This window comes from Pseudophryne corroboree, chromosome 6 (genome assembly GCF_028390025.1).
Source record: "Pseudophryne corroboree isolate aPseCor3 chromosome 6, aPseCor3.hap2, whole genome shotgun sequence".
Lineage (NCBI taxonomy): Eukaryota > Metazoa > Chordata > Amphibia > Anura > Myobatrachidae > Pseudophryne > Pseudophryne corroboree.
Window position 1 is genome coordinate 284,807,767 of NC_086449.1, and position 18,380 is coordinate 284,826,146.

The following is an 18,380-nucleotide window of genomic DNA, read 5'->3' on the forward strand; positions in this document are numbered from 1 at the left end:
CGTTATACGCTGATGACCTCTTGCTCTTTGTGGACGACTACATCTCCTCCTTACCTAAACTCCTTGACTTGATAACCGACTACGGACGCTTCTCCGGGCTCAAAATTTACTGGGATAAATCCACCATTACTCCACTTAGAGGCCCGGTCCGGGTGGCCCCAGTGATTCATACCCCCCTTAAATGGGTAGACTCCTTCAAGTACCTGGGTATATGGGTATCAAATGACCCTTGTGCCTATGTTTCCCTTAATATCATGCCGCAGATGGTGTATCTCCGCTCGAAGGTCAAAGTTTGGGGGACTCTGCCCCTGACTTTTACTGGTAGGGTCAATTTGGTAAAAATTGTATACTTGCCTAAACTCCTTTATGTCCTCCAGCAATCCCCTATATATATTTACTTGAAGACATTTAGATAGATTGACAGTTTGCTCTCTTCTTTAATCTGGGCCTGTCGGAGAGCGCGGTTGAGACTTGACGTTCTGTTCAGACCGAGAGTGCTGGGAGTCTTAGCTCTCCCTATGTTTCGATTTTATTACTATGCTGCGCAGTTGGCACATATATGGGAGTGGGTGAATGCCCCAGATGCTCACACCATACACTCCCAAATGCTTTTACAGGCCTACCCTGACAGCTCTCCATTACAGATGCTTGTCTGTGGGAACCCTAACTTGTCCAAGATCCCTATAATAAAACAGGCCGTCCTCATATGGAAACAGGTACATGTTATCCTATTGGGCCAGGGTATTGACCCAGATACTCCTCTGGACAATGCCTTTGGCTTCCCAGAATTGGCTTCACTGCAGACTGGGGCGGTGTGGGGGAGGTGGGGGGTGACATCACTGGGACACTTGTATAACGATGGTATATTGAAATCCTTCCTGCAACTTCAACAGGATTACAGTGTACCCTCGTCTCATTTCTACCGATACCTGCAACTGAAACATGCGGTTAACGCACAATTTCCTGATACCCCCCAACGATAGCTGACACCCCGGTGAAGTCTCTCCTGCAGTCCCTGGGAAATGGACATCTGGTGTCCAACATCTATACAACCATGCTTCGATCTCACTATTCTGACCCGTTGTCCCTTCTCAGGAATAAGTGGGAATCTGACTTGGGTCCAAAAGTTCCAGTGCTGGTCAGGCAAGACAATCCTGCCAGATACTGGGGGGTAACCCGCACCAAGATAAATTGATAACAGTTTTCATTACAAAGTTGGGATGCCTTTTACTATATCCAATCAAACCCTAATTTTGGGAGTTTACAAATGTATGTGGTAAACAAAAAAAACACATTTTTTTTAAAGGCTCCAAAAGGTGCTACCACCTGGTTTGAGTGAGGCTATAAAATACAAATCCCCAAGAGAGGGGAAGGACAAAAGAAACCAGGTATACTTTGTGGTGCACTCTACCCAACTGACAATTTTTAAATAAGATTTCACAGAAATGTATATCCTCAGTAATATTAGTAAGTATTGGTTTAAATGTCCATAACCAAAATGGTTGCCTGAAATTATTTTTCTAATGGGACTAAATATGTCCTTTATTAATAGAGCAAAATATTAAAATCAAAGAAAAAGAAAAATTATTTGTGTGATAGAAAAAGAAAAATGTGAATAAAGATTTAAAAACAAAGCTGATGTGTTTTTCCCTGTGTGTACTTTCTTCTATTTGTTTCAAATGTGCATGACCATTCATGTATTTGTACAGCACTATATCAGTGCAAAATTTATTCAAAATGTATAATATCCATAGTCCATGGCAGAGCCGGCCCTACCCAATATGATGCCCTAGGCAAGATTTTGGCTGGTGCCCCCTAGCACCAACGCTAATTCCGCCTCTGACCCTGCACCCCTTTCCCAGCACCAGCACCCCTCACCTATACCAGTCCTTATTTTGGTTTCCCTACCCCCTGTAATTTAAATAAGAACAGTGTGCACATTCGACACACAGCGCAAAAATGTATGTGTTCTTGCTGGCAAGGGGCATAGCCACACAATAGTACCCCCAATTCAAATTATGCCACACAGTACTGCAACTTTGTACACAATTTATCATGCGATAGTGTCCCTTATTCACATTACATCACACAGTAGTACCACTTTACCTTATATACACTACTAATCACAGTAGTTCCCCTCATTCACATAACATCATACTGAATTGCTCCTTATTCACATTACACCACACCATATTGCTCTTTATTCTCATTACACCACACCATATTGATCCTTATTCACATTAAACCACACAGTAGTGCCCTTTCTATACACATTTACTGCACATTATTAATGCATTATACACATGAAACGCATAATGACCCTTACACATATGCTGAACACTATTGCACAACCAACCCACTCACACACACAGCACTCACACAGCCGCTAACACTGCGACCTCTGCCTCTGCTTGGATACCTAAAACTTACACCATGCAGCAGGAGATGCCTGGCGCGAGTCAACTGGTAGCTCTGCTAACGTCGGGTGCCTGTGTTTGATGAAAATGCATCTTATTTGCATTGCTATGTGGCTAGGATGCACAAGCAGATTCTCCTGATTAAAATGATATGCGGCATGCCTATATTCTGTGTGTGACTGCGGCTGTATCTGCATACGAAATGCTACACACACAATATAGGCATGCCACATATCATTTTAATCAGCAGAAGCTGCTTGTGCCCCTAGGCATACCAGATGCCCTAGGCAATTGCCTAGTTTGCCTATACCTAAGGCCGGCTCTGGTCCATGGAGCTTGTACCATATATTATAGAGGGAAATATATTTCCCTGCTATTGAGTCACAGACTTATTTCAGATATTGCAACAATGAGACTCTAGTCTCCTAATGTATACCAGAAGTGTAGTGAGATATTTCTCAATGTAGCAAGTTAGAGTGAATGAAACACTGTTGCTCAAGTATGTGACTCATACGCTGAGTCCTGAGATACTGCACGGTACAGAAGCCTTGCAGTGTAATATCTACCATCCATATATAGACAGTGGCGCACCCAGGGGGGGTTTCCGAGCACCCAGAAACCCCCCTCCACAAAAAAAAATATTTTTTTTTAATATGCTATGTATATGTGTATATGTATGTGTGTGTGTATATAAATATATATATATATATGTGTGTGTAGATATATGTATATATATATATATATATATATATATATATACACACACACACGCACACACAGACACACTAGTTTTACGGACCCAACATATACTGGGTCACCTCAGTCCCCACCCCCCGTGATTGGCTCCGCCCAGTTCTGGAAACCCTCCCATGCAAATCCTGCGTTTGCCACTGATAGAGAGAGCTAATTGGGGATATATCTTAGAGTAGTAACATATATAGAGTTATGTACAGATGTATAAATTAATCTTCCATTAATAAGGTTAATTAACAGTATTATATTTCCTTTTTATACTGTGTTGTGTCTATTCAGTGATTCACGATAGTATTTACAGCCCAGTGGTCATATTTATGACATGCTGCAGTAAGATATTCAACAAGTACATGGAGAGAATAAATTGATATCCCCTATATACTATTATTGGTTAATAACAGACTGTCTTGCTGCACTGTATTAAATTGGAATCACAGTAATACTTTATATCTGCTATTCATGCTGATGGTGCATCATTCTTAGTACAAACAGATACTGAGTAGATATACAGGAATAAATATATCTTCTGTATGATATTAATACACAGTAGTTAGCTGTCTACCTTGCTGCATTAAATTGTATCAATTTGATGACACTTGGTAGCGCTTAATACCCGCTGTCCGTGATTATGTGTGAAAGCAACTTTTAAATGGTATTATTCATATTCAACTATATACATGCAGATGTGTATATGAAGTACTTGGCTATTCACATGACCATATTAAATTATGTCACTTTTGATAAAATGCGGAAGCGCTTTATAACCGCTGTTCGTGCTTGTAGGTGACAGCATTAACCATATTGAGCTGTATATATGCAGGTGTATTACACATTGCATGAATCCATTGAGACAGTAACCTAGTATGTGATCAAATACAATGAGTCCGTGTATACATATGAACTACACTGTAAGTTAAATAAATCCCCTGCTCTCCCTCGTGTTGTGTCTGAATGACAGCGTAATCCACAACACTGAGATGGCGTTCTGCTAGATATAACAGGCAGCCGTACAGACTTTATCTTTATAAATAAGTACAATAGCTCCCAATAGTAGTATACATTTCAGAGTGTGCAGTGCAACATTGAAACATTTAATTATCCATAATAGTTAGGGAACACATAGCATGAGCCTATGCGCATTTCACTCCTATTGAGCTTCCTCAGGGCACTATAGTAAACGGTGCCCGCCGGATATGACATTTATATAGGGAGGAAAAGACAGTAATGTGACGTATATGGATCAGCCAGCCAATACCTATGAGGTAGGGCCATTCGAAACGGTCCGGCCGTTATGTGTTTGTCTATGCCCGTTCTATTAGATCGGCCGCTAATTAGTGCCGTCAGCTGCATCTCACAGCCGCGGCATTAGTTCTGTGGTCTAAGGGAAAGCTCCCATATACATTGCTAAATTAGTGTATTGATATCTCTTATATCCTCCTATTGGGATCTGATTCTGACCCCAATAAAAGAGACAGATACCATGGTGCATTTATGTTATTACCTATGTGTAATTAATAATTCGGATTTCCGTATTAGAATTTGCTCATACTTAATTGATTTGTATATATATAAAAATATGATAAAATTAAAAAATTAAAAAATATCAATAACACACTCCTCATGTCCTCATTGATATATATATTTTCATAAGTAATCTCACTCAAATTAGAGGTCAGTATTATAGAATACCCTCAGCAGTGAATAAATAAAATAAAAACCCATATATAAAGAATAAACATATATATATACTTAGATAAGTACCTATTTGTGAGTGCAAAATAAAAGTGCTAAATATAAATCAATACAAAATGTGAAACAAAAAGCAGGTAAGTGCATAACTATAGATCAAACTACCACACTAATATGTAACTGTTAATGGTGTACGTATTAAGTGTCAATAATTATAATATGTGTAAATTACTACAGTAATTGTGTAAGGAGGGCTGTATATCCCCCACATAATAATATGTAAATAATAAAAATAAATTATAATGGTGATTAAAGTGATACAAAGTGCTCATAAATTGCTGAAGAGAAAAAAAAATGTTTTTATGTTATATATATATATTCAATCTCCTTCATAGTTGAAATGTACTATTCAGTCCATGCCAATCTCATGTTAGCTGTAATGAAAATTTATAGACTTTTATTGTTAACCTATCCTTATAGATTATAAATACTACATAAGTAGAATTAACAATCTCATATTTGACCTATGTATGCATTATTAACTGCATATAATAACTATTATTAATACCATATTGTATATTCTATATCCATAAACACATACAGTGGTAGTGGAGGTCATATTTAATAATTTGATTGGAGCCTTTCCACCTGATGTCATAAACGCTGGAAAAAAAGTATTAGGGAGGTTTCTATCTAGTTATAAGACTATTGTATTAGATGTCTTCTCATATGATTTAGAAAATTTGAGGGGTGATTATTAATATTACAGATTGTCTGCATATATAGATAGCTGTCAATTCGCAGATCTAATGTATTATATGATATGACAGTGTTCAATTCTATTAAGTTCTAATAATTTATAATAAAGTGCATCTCTGTAGTCCACAGTATGAGAATAATATGGATTTCACAAGTAATAAAAATTTATAGTAAGTATTAAATCTACAACTGTTTATGGTGAATCAACCACATATAATAGTGCGTGATTAATTCAGTAATAAATATAATAAGTGAACTGTTATTCTAATCCATCCAAGAATTTTTTCCATATAATATATATATGAGTGTTCATAGTAAATGAGGTAAGTATTCATAGTAAATAAAATGGTAGTATGTAATTAATTATATAATAAAATATGATAAGTGAAGTAGTGTTCCAATCCTTACAAGGAGGTTCTCACAAGGTGTGAGGTTCCAAAATCTGTTCCCCTCATAGATTCTAAGTATCTTTCCAAATAAGATACATCATCCTGTCCCATATCATGAAACAGAAGGAAGTCCATTATATCATAGGTAGGTCTTAAACCTGACTAGGTTTTAATCTCACACAGTTCCAATAAATATCCTAATTGGTGATGTTAATAAAGACATCATTATGGATAGAAAAATTCCTTACATCAGGAATTGATACTGGGTCCTACAAATATTTAGGTTTAATATAACCCATTTGATATACAAAGTACATTCATTATTTACCACTCGTAGACTGTGGCTAGTAAGGTCCATACCACCAGATATATATTATGGATATATTTTTTCTTAATATTAATATGTCCCTCTATTGATTGATATAATTGAGATGGCCTATATTGTTGATCATATAAATCTTAGTCCACCATGTATCTTGTCATTAACACATGCACTATGTATCTGTCCGTCAAGATTACTCATTATTTGGCATAGAATGGACCATAATGCTGTCTCCTATATATAAAGGAGAAGACAGAAAGCATCCCTTCCCATTTCCAATCACAGATCTAATCTACTGGAATTTCCATAGGCTAAATAAATGCTAAATAATGGATCTCCTCGTTGAGCCCGGAAGGAGTCATGGTGTCTAGCAGGAATATATACCTGGATTCTTTTTTTAACAATTCCTTGGTGATGTTACCACCCCTGATTCCCAACTCAATATGTTCCAGACCATAAATTCTCATTTTCTTGTGGTCACTGTCATGGAATCTTAGGAAATGTTTCGCCACACTGGTAATTTTTTTCATGTTATCCAAATCTCTTCGTGCATTTTTAATATTATATGTGTGTTCTAAGATGCGTTTCTTAAAGAGTCTTTTTGTCATGCCAACATACTTGTATCCACATGGACATGTAAGGCAGTAAATTACTCCTTGCGTTAAACAGTTGATGAAGCTTTTAATTTTCATCTTGTTCTGATATCTGTCCTTAAATTCCTGTGTGATATTGATGTGCTGGCATGCTGTGCACTTGCCACAGGGATAACAGCCCACTATAGATGGCTTTCTTTTTTTGTGTTTGGTAAAATGACTTCTTACCAAATTATCACGTAAATTAGGTGATTTTCTCCAGCTGATTTTGATGTTCTTGTCAAATTCTTTTTTCAGGTCTTCATCTGTGTTTAATATGTATCTGTATTTCTGCAGTGCCATATTGATCTGTTTCCATTCTTTGCCATATGTACCTATGAATCTTATCTGGTTTGAATCCATCGATCTGGTTTTTGGAATGAGTAAAGAGCTCCTCGATGTTTGGTTCGTGGAATTATAGGCTTTTTGTAGTGTCTGTTTCCCATAAGCCCTCTTTTCCAGTCTCTCCTTGACCTCTTTTGCTCTTGTTCTGTAGATTTCATCATCAGAACAGTTCCTTCTAGTTCGAATGTACTCCCCTTTCGGGATTGCTCTTAAAGTCGCTGGAAAATGAGAGCTGCTATGGTGCAAAATACTGTTTGTAGCTGTTGATTTGCGAAAGATATCGGTATTAATTCCTCCATCAACCATTTTCGAGATCTTTAAGTCCAGAAAATTGACATTGTTGGCACTTATATCTGAGGTAAGTCTCAGGCCTAAGGTGTTATCATTAAGCAGTTGAATGAATTCCTCAAGTAATTCACGTTCACCTTCCCAGAGGATCAGGATATCGTCAATGTACCTATGCCATCCAATAATATGTTTAGTATATTTTTCATTAGGTCATTGAATACGAGTTCCCTCTCCCACCACCCCAAGTACAGGTTGGCATACGTTGGCGCACACGTGCTGCCCATAGCAGTGCCCCGCACTTGGAGAAAGTATTTATCATCAAAGGTGAAGACATTTTTTGTTAGTACAAATTCTAGAAGTTGTATGAGGAAATTGTTAAAGTCCTGGTGTGTGCCCATATCAAGAAAGTACTGCACTGCTTTAATTCCATTACTATGGTTAATACTTGTGTATAGGGACTCAACATCACAAGTACATAACCAAGTATTGGATACAAGGATTATCCCTTCCAGCTTATTAAGGATATCCATAGTGTCCCGTATATATGAAGGGAGTTCCAATACAAATTTACGTAGATTCCTGTCTACGAACATGCTGGCCTTTTCCGTGATGCTGTCAATGCCCGAGACAATAGGTCTTCCTGGTGGGCATGCGCTGTTCTTATGCACTTTGGGCAATAAATATAGTGTGGAGATCTTCGGATCAGACACCTTGAGGAAATCATAATCAGACTTGTAGATGATTCCATCATTCAAGGCCCCTTTAATGAGTCCCTCATAAAATTTAAGGAAATTGGCTGTAGGATTGAACCAGAGTCTCTTGTACGTAGTTGTATCAGCGAGTTGGCGGTATGCTTCCTTGAGATACAACTCCTTATCCCATAATGATTAATTTATACATCTGTACATAACTCTATATATGTTACTACTCTAAGATATATCCCCAATTAGCTCTCTCTAAATGTGGATGGTAGATATTACACTGCAAGGCTTCTGTACCGTGCAGTATCTCAGGACTCAGCGTATGAGTCACATACTTGAGCAACAGTGTTTCATTCACTCTAACTTGCTACATTGAGAAATATCTCACTGCACTTCTGGTATACATTAGGAGACTAGAGTCTCATTGTTGCAATATCTGAAATAAGTCTGTGACTCAATAGCAGGGAAATATATTTCCCTCTATAATATATGGTACAAGCTCCATGGAATATGGATATTATACATTTTGAATAAATTTTGCACTGATATAGTGCTGTACAAATACATGAATGGTCATGCACATTTGAAACAAATATAAGAAAGTACACACAGGGAAAAACACATCAGCTTTGTTTTTAAATCTTTATTCACATTTTTATTTTTCTATCACACAAATAATTTTTCTTTTTCTTTGATTTTAATATTTCGCTCTATTAATAAAGGACATATTTAGTCCCATTAGAAAAATAATTTCAGGCAACCATTTTGGTTATGGGCATTTAAACCAATACTTACTAATATTACTGAGGATATACATTTCTGTGAAATCTTATTTAAAAATTGTCAGTTGGGTAGAGTGCACCACAAAGTATACCTGGTTTCTTTTGTCCTTCCCCTCTCTTGGGGATTTGTATTTTATAATATGACTTGGGTGCCATCTCTGATGAGATTTGGGAGGGTGCTCTGTGTTCTCCACGATTATCCACTACCACCACTAGATACCAACAAATCCAACTGTTTATACTACACAGAGTTTAAATGACCCCAGTGCGTTTGCGGCATATAGGGGGTACTCACTCCTCCAGATGTCCTAAGTGCGATAGTCTGGATGCTGACTTTTGGCACATTATCTGGCTTTGTCCTAAGGTAGCCGTGTTCTGTTCAGGTGTTATTGATGCCCTGGTGTCAACGGGTATTCCCTCGACTGTATGCTCCCCGACGACATGTGTGTTATCTGTGGGGAGGAGGATGCCCTGGACCCCCCTGCTAGAAGATATGTAATTAATCTATGTGGCCTGGCCAAGGTGTGTATCGCCCGGCTTTGGCTTGCCAAAGATGCGCCCACCATGCGATCCTGGGTCTCACTTGTAAATGATACGGCCTCTCATGAGAAATATGTATACTTAGCTAGAAAAGCGGGGGGAAAATATCAGGACCTGTGGGGTAGATTGCTTGAGTCTCCGTGCTTTATGACCCAGAGTGTCTGAGTGCCCACTACTGAGGGTTCCGTGCCTGGGCGGATGGGAGATGAGACACGTACCGGGGGTTAGAGTGGGAGTGTGCTTCTAGACCTGCATCGGGTGAGCTGCCTCTCTTTATTTGTGGTGTCTCCTGGCGCCCGCGGTCGGCCATTACTTTGCCAATATTGCTGTTGTGTGATTTACTCAATAATTATGTTGTGTTGCATATATACAATATACATTGTTCTTTATGGTCCATGCTAATATGTGATACTAGTTCTAAGTTATACTATCTGTAACGGAATTAAGCCTGCACATGCTTTACTGTACTGACTGATTACTACTAGAATTGGGAATCTGCGTATTCCCTGGGTTTGGGATTTGTCTGGTTTGTTTTGTTTATTTTTGTATTTTTGTTTAATTGAAAAACCGAAAATCAATAAAAATACTATTGAATTAAAAAAAAAAAATTCTACACCACATGAGCCGCCAGCAGGGGTGAGTGCAGCATATTCTCAGCGGAGCCCCAGGCACGGCACTGCAGCTTCCCCCAGCCGACATTCACCACATGAGCCGCCAGCATAGTCTCAGCGCCGCGGAGCCCTGGGCACGGCACTGCAGCTTCCCCCAGCCGACACTCCCCCCAGCTGCCGAATACGAAAGAGACCACCAGGCAGACTATGAGCTGGTGGTGGAGCCGTGGGCCGGAAATGACTCGACCCGTAGCTCCACCCCCAGCTCTCAATTAGCCTCCTGGTCTCTTGCGTGTGCGGCCATGGCGTAACGTAATTACGTCACACGTAACTTGATTACGTCATCCGGCAATGCGGCACCCACCAGCAAAAAGAAAAATAGGCGCCCCTGTATGGACCCTCTCAAGAGATCCATACCATCTGGGATATACTTATTAACTATTGTTCGGTATAAAAGGAAAGGTTCACATGAAAAATAGCAAAGTAGAAAAAGACTAGAAAGAGCCATAAGCAAAGTGGGACTAAGTGAACGAAAACACGTACCAAACATTCTTCATCTAGTAGTTCCAATATACCCATCTTTGCTTCAATGAGGTCAATGACAGATTGATTGTCATAAAAATCTATAAGAGTCCATGGGATATCTTCTTTCATGTATTCCTCTTGTTCAAGCTTGAAGACATGCTAAAGTAGAGTTCAAAGAATTACAGAATTATTCATTACATTTAAAAATTCACAATTATCTTTATAAATGGATTTACATTCTAGTGTTAACGTGTCTACACTGATTGGTAGTGCACCACTCCACTAATATTCTCTGCTAATTACCAGGACCCCAGCAACACCAATGTGGTAACTATGCTTACGCTGGACACAGCATGTGACTCCTAAGGAACTACTTTACCCACTAATCTAATGAGCACGCACGATAATTGAAGGATGGGACATATTCACATGAATTATGTACATTTTTACTTTGCAATTGCAATTTTTTACATAGGTGTATGATTCAGAATGTAATAATTATGGTTGTTATTAATTTATTCCATCTGGTGATATATTAGTAATCATTCTTTCCACAAACGCTGTATTTAATATCTTTTTACTGTAATCACTGCAACCCACGACCAGACCCTGGATCAAATACTATATTATTAGCAATGAGCAGAAAGATCCAGTTATTGATGTTGCATTAAACTTAACAATGGGGGTAATTCCAAGTTGATCGCAGCAGGAATTTTGTTAGCAGTTGGGCAAAACCATGTGCACTGCAGGGGAGGCAGATATAACATGTGCAGAGAGAGTTAGATTTGGGTGTGGTGTGTTCAATCTGCAATCTAATTTGCAGTGTAAAAATAAAGCAGCCAGTATTTACCCTGCACAGAAACAAAATAACCCACCCAAATCTAACTCTTTTTGCACATGTTATATCTGCCTCCCCTGAAGTGAAGGGGCAAACGCAGGATTTTTACAGGGGGGTTTCCTATGTAAATACAATTTATATATATATATATATATATATATATATATATAGTGTATGTCCCCACGATTCCGATTCCAGACCAAGGAGTGCTGCCAGTGCTGTGTATGTGTGTGTGTGTGTGTGTGTGTGTGTGTGTGTGTGTGTGTGTGTGTGTGTGTATATATACATATATACATAGTTACCTACCCTCCCTCATTCTGCAGGAGACTCCCTGAAATAGAAGCAATCTCCCTCACTCCCTGAATAGACCAACAATCTCCCTGATTACACCTTATCCCCATTATGCAGCTGTTACATTCTTGGGAAAAAAGAGAAATCAGAGATACATACATTAAAATGGGATCATCAGTGCCATTTCCCTGCTTTGGTTATAAGGCACAATGATCCCTATGGCTGCACGCATTTTAAATAAGATTTTTCCTGGCCACTTACAGTATATGAAACCTCTTATAAAACACAATACACAAACAAATCCTGCAAAATATCAGTGTGTTTTCTTCAACAAGTAGATCTTACTAACTTTGAGGATCATTTACATTTGGATGTAAGTCATTTTCATGACACGCCTCTCAGATGTAGCAGTACACACCCGCATTGATAGGTGTTACTTTCACAATCTCCCTGAAATGCATTTTCAAAAGTAGGCAAGTATGTATATATATATATATATATATATATATATATAAATCCAATAGAAAAGCAGGAGCACTCACCAGTCTTCAAGGTAGTAAAGTAACTTTTATTCAGATCATTAATGCAGAGATCAGATCAACGTTTCGGTCTGCATGTAGACCTTTGTCAAGATGATTACAGACTGAAAAGATCACCCTTATATACCTATATAGACCCACCCACCAATTAATCAAAGCAACACCCCCACACCCCATATAGAAACAACAATAACCATAGGCGTAAACCAAATATACATAATGCTTATAAAAGACAATGGATAAAATATCAGTCACCATCCTACCTAGATCCAGTCAGGTTAAGAAGAAACTACAGTACTGTGTGTATCTAGAAAGATACACTGATGAAGTGAGCGCTCCGGCGTGCGTTCCACAGGCCTCCCCACTTCCTGCCTGTGGAACGCATCAGCTGACCGGACGTCAGGCGCTACCATGGAAACCGGGCGACGAGACCGGAAAAATAGAAATCCATACTGTTTATTCTAAATAGCAAAGATCAGACCTCCCGCAGGTGGTCAGAAAAGTACTTAGTTACAGTAAAGGTCATTAAAGAACCATGGTATAATGTATATAATTTGTTTTAGTACGTCTGTCAGGATTAGTCTGTTGCTATGGCAACTGAATGCATTTCATTGGATAACTAAGAACCGGACTGGGTAGGCAGGGCGGAACTGGAGTTTTAGGAGAATCCTATAATAGGTATATTGCATGCACACACAGACACATAGGTACAAATATGTAGCCATGTGTACATACAGACAAGCAGTATGACTGAATAAAGCACAATATTCTGATATCCATCAGAATCTAAAGATCACCTCTCTAAATAAGATATTCATATAATTAAACTGTATATAGGAAGAGGACCAAATTCAGGAATAATAGAAAAAAGAAAAAAGTAAAAATAAATAAATACAAAACTAAAACTAAAAATACACAGATAAGCCACCATCACAGGAAAAAAATTGAAAAAGAAAAAAAGAAAAAATGAAAAAAGTCCAGAGTTAATCCAGGAAAATGCCATAATGAATGCTATAATTTAGCCCACGTGGTTTTATAGTGTCTAGGCGGTGTATCCAAGCCGCCTCGCGTTTCAGCAACAATTTTGCCCGATCTCCTCCTCTTTTTAGTGGTGCCACTCTGTCAATCACCATCTTTAGTTTCTGATGGATATCAGAATATTGTGCTTTATTCAGTCATACTGCTTGTCTGTATGTACACATGGCTACATATTTGTACCTATGTGTCTGTGTGTGCATGCAATATACCTATTATAGGATTCTCCTAAAACTCCAGTTCCGCCCTGCCTACCCAGTCCGGTTCTTAGTTATCCAATGAAATGCATTCAGTTGCCATAGCAACAGACTAATCCTGACAGACGTACTAAAACAAATTATATACATTATACCATGGTTCTTTAATGACCTTTACTGTAACTAAGTACTTTTCTGACCACCTGCGGGAGGTCTGATCTTTGCTATTTAGAATAAACAGTATGGATTTCTATTTTTCCGGTCTCGTCGCCCGGTTTCCATGGTAGCGCCTGACGTCCGGTCAGCTGATGCGTTCCACAGGCAGGAAGTGGGGAGGCCTGTGGAACGCACGCCGGAGCGCTCACTTCATCAGTGTATCTTTCTAGATACACACAGTACTGTAGTTTCTTCTTAACCTGACTGGATCTAGGTAGGATGGTGACTGATATTTTATCCATTGTCTTTTATAAGCATTATGTATATTTGGTTTACGCCTATGGTTATTGTTGTTTCTATATGGGGTGTGGGGGTGTTGCTTTGATTAATTGGTGGGTGGGTCTATATAGGTATATAAGGGTGATCTTTTCAGTCTGTAATCATCTTGACAAAGGTCTACATGCAGACCGAAACGTTGATCTGATCTCTGCATTAATGATCTGAATAAAAGTTACTTTACTACCTTGAAGACTGGTGAGTGCTCCTGCTTTTCTATTGGATTTGTGTTGAAGTGGGACTCTGTTCCCAGTTATTTGGATGTCACCCCAGCAAGTTTCTCTTAACACGTGAGTGTGGACACTATTCTATATATGATATTTTGCATGATTTTGCAAATTATGTCCTGCACCAGTGACCATTTTGGATTTATTAATTTGCCTTGAAAGCCCTTGCTTTGAAAAATTTATTTGACTGAATGGAATGAACTTTGACGACCAGTTGACTGCTTTTTCCTCCATCAAGCACAAACGGATATCCATTTTTTGTCTTTTTTATTTTTTTTATTATTTTTTCTTTTTTCTTTTTTTCATTCATTTTTCCTTTTTTATGCTTTATCTTTTTCTTTTTTAAACATTTTGTGTGATCTATGGCCTGATTCGGTGGTGTAGACCCATAGGGAGGGGATGTATCTAGTATGAATAGACACCATTGATCTAATATATCTCTTTAAATGGAGAATCTTGTTTCCACTGATTTACTACATGCTGCTGAATATGATTCATTAGCTTTCACTGATGAGGATGCTGAACGGGTGTTGTCTGAGTTTAGTGACTTTGAAGAGATTCCCGCAGAAAGTACTTTAGACTTGTATCACAAACTTTTGAACCTTGAAAAAAGGGAGATTGATTTACTGTTGCATGGACAGTTTCTTTCCGACTACTTCCGGAAGAAGCAGATCCCACGGGGCTTTCGTTTGAAGAATATCCCCACAATTGGTAGGGGCAACCCGTCCTTTTGTAGTAAATGGTGTTCCATTTTGAATAAGTGCTCGTTTGATCTGCTTCTTCTGGTAATTGAGGAAGTAGGGAGTGACTTGAAAAAACTTAGAACTGAAATTACTAGCTTTAAACCGGTAGCCATTGATTCTTTACAAAAGGATAACACACAACAATGGATGACTAAGCTTAAACAGCAAATTGATAAATATCGGAAAGACCTTATTTCCTTTAAACGATCTAAACTTGAAAAGGTTGATCGGGACTATAAGGATCATAGGGTCTATAATTGGTTAACCGGTAATGAAAACCCCACCTTTAGGTTTAGGGGTAATAGATATAAACAGAACCAGACAAATCTTGATAGCTACTCTTCCTCAGAGAGGGACTCCTCTGATTCTCAGACACGGTCTAAACCCCCTTTACCTAGAGCTAATACCCGATCACAATTTGGGGAATTGCCTTTAAACGCAGAAGGCCCCACCTCCGGCGGGGCAAATACAAAAGAAAAGAATAAACAACCGAAAGCAGTAAAGAATCGGTGATCAATTTATCTTCATATAAACTCTCTCCCTCAGAGATCAATTTGCTCTCTAGGGGACTGAGTTTTATACCTACACCTAAATTTAGCGATTTCAATTGGGCGATCGATAGATATAAAGTTGGTAGGAAATTGAGACTCATGGAGAAATTTCCTAATCCTATGACTAATGCTCAAACTCCAAAAATATTCAAGAGGAAGAGTACCTATGATCCCCCATCCCTAAACCCCAGTATAAAGACCTTTACTAGGATGTTAGATCAGGATGTAAAAAAGTCACTTGACAAACATAAACAACATAGATATAATCTTACTTGGGCTGAGAGAAGAGCTTTAAGTGATCTAAAAAACAACTCACAGGTGACTGTGAGACCTGCCGATAAGGGTGGGGCAGTGGTCTTATTGGATACAAGTGATTACAACTCTGAGGCGTTGAGACAACTTGCTGACCGTGATACATATAGACCATTACCGAGTGATCCGATGTTGATCTTTAAAAATCGACTGGATAAACTATTGGATGATGCTCTAACACATGGTTGGATTGATGAAGATACTACTGGTTTCCTGAAAACTGATTTTCCCATTTGCCCAATACTGTATTTATTACCAAAAATTCACAAAACATTGGACAAACCACCAGGACGCCCGATAATTTCTGCACGTAACTCAATATTTTCCAATGTGGCACAGTATGTGGATAGTTTTTTACAGATTTGCGTTAAGGAAACCAGTAGTTATCTTAAGGATACGGGTGACTTCCTGAGACTCCTGAACCTGCTTCCCTTTGTTGATCGAGGAATTTTTGTCACTCTTGACGTTACATCTCTTTATACAGTGATCCCGCATGGGGCTGGTCTGGCGGCTACCAGGCGGGCTTTGATACATTCACACACTGGGACACCACCGATTGAGTTCCTGATGGAACTACTTGAACTAATTTTAACATGCAATTATTTTCGCTTTGGGGGGCGGTACTATCTCCAAACGGCGGGAACAGCGATGGGGAGTAACATTGCCCCTTCGTATGCAAACCTCTATATGGATGAATATGAAAAACAGAACATCTTCCCGCGGTTTGGGGATAGTATCGCCTTCTATCGGCGATTTATTGACAACATTTTTTTAATTTGGAAGGACACTGAGGGGTCCCTCCTTGAGATGCTGGATCACCTCAATTCACTTGATTCCCCAATTAAATTTACTATGCATTATGATACTAAATCTATTGATTTCTTAGATGTGAGTGTCTACGCTACTGAATCAGGCTATGGTTATAAACTGTTTAGGAAGATGACCGATAGGAATACTTTATTATCTTTTGATAGCCACCATCCAGGATCTTTAAAACGTAATTTACCTATTTCTCAATTCATGAGAGTTCTTCGAAACAACTCAGATCCAGAAACCACCATAATACAGCTGGAGGATATGAAAAACAGATTCATGGCGAGGGGATATGATGACCATACTATCATGAGTTGCCTTGATAAGGCTAAAAAAATCCATGCAGGACACTCACTGAAGAAGGTATCCGAAAAAAATCCGTTTGTTATCTCAACCACCTTCGACACGGCAGGATCTGCTATACGGAAGGCGGTTAACAAACATTGGCCAATGGTCAAAACAGACCCGATATTAACAAAGAGGTTGCCGAACAAACCTCTGGTAAGCTTCAGACGGGCACGTAATTTGAAGGACATTCTAATGCAGCCAGATAGACCTACTGAAGTAGGCTCGGATATGTGGTTGGCACCTAAAAAAATGGGATGCTACAGATGCATTAATTGTACAACTTGTCGGAGCATGACAAGTGGAGAGTACTTTCATCATCCGCATACTGGTGCCAAAATATTTATCCGACATAGACTGACCTGTACATCGGATTTTGTTGTTTACATCTTGACATGTCCTTGCTCCCTCGTCTATGTGGGCAAAACAATTCGCCCCTTTCGCGAAAGGATGGCAAACCATCGTCTGTCTGTGAGAGAGGCTCTGACGAATGGTAATTCCGATAAACCAGTGGCAAGACACTTCTATGAGGCCCGTCATCCTCTGGCGACCCTGAAAAGTATGGTGATTGACAGAGTGGCACCACTAAAAAGAGGAGGAGATCGGGCAAAATTGTTGCTGAAACGCGAGGCGGCTTGGATACACCGCCTAGACACTATAAAACCACGTGGGCTAAATGATAGCATTCATTATGGCATTTTCCTGGATTAATTCTGGACTTTTTTCATTTTTTATTTTTCAATTTTTTCCTGTGATGGTGGCTTATCTGTGTATTTTTAGTTTTATATTTATTTATTTTTACTTTTTTCTTTTTTCTATTATTCCTGAATTTGGTCCTCTTCCTATATACAGTTTAATTATATGAATATCTTATTTAGAGAGGTGATCTTTAGTTTCTGATGGATATCAGAATATTGTGCTTTATTCAGTCATACTGCTTGTCTGTATGTACACATGGCTACATATTTGTACCTATGTGTCTGTGTGTGCATGCAATATACCTATTATAGGATTCTCCTAAAACTCCAGTTCCGCCCTGCCTACCCAGTCCGGTTCTTAGTTATCCAATGAAATGCATTCAGTTGCCATAGCAACAGACTAATCCTGACAGACGTACTAAAACAAATTATATACATTATACCATGGTTCTTTAATGACCTTTACTGTAACTAAGTACTTTTCTGACCACCTGCGGGAGGTCTGATCTTTGCTATTTAGAATAAACAGTATGGATTTCTATTTTT

The 18,380-nt window shown here is 38.8% G+C and overlaps 1 protein-coding gene across 2 annotated transcripts in view; it reads right to left on the bottom strand.

Annotated features, from left to right (window-relative positions):
- Positions 1–18,380, bottom strand: part of MYO5C (myosin VC) — a 333,517-nt gene that overhangs the window by 215,488 nt on the left and 99,649 nt on the right. For both annotated transcript variants that reach the window (XM_063926097.1, XM_063926096.1), the window contains exon 12: positions 10,772–10,912. In XM_063926097.1, coding sequence (XP_063782167.1) covers positions 10,772–10,912 — 141 coding nt within the window. The remainder of the gene's footprint in view (positions 1–10,771; positions 10,913–18,380) is intronic.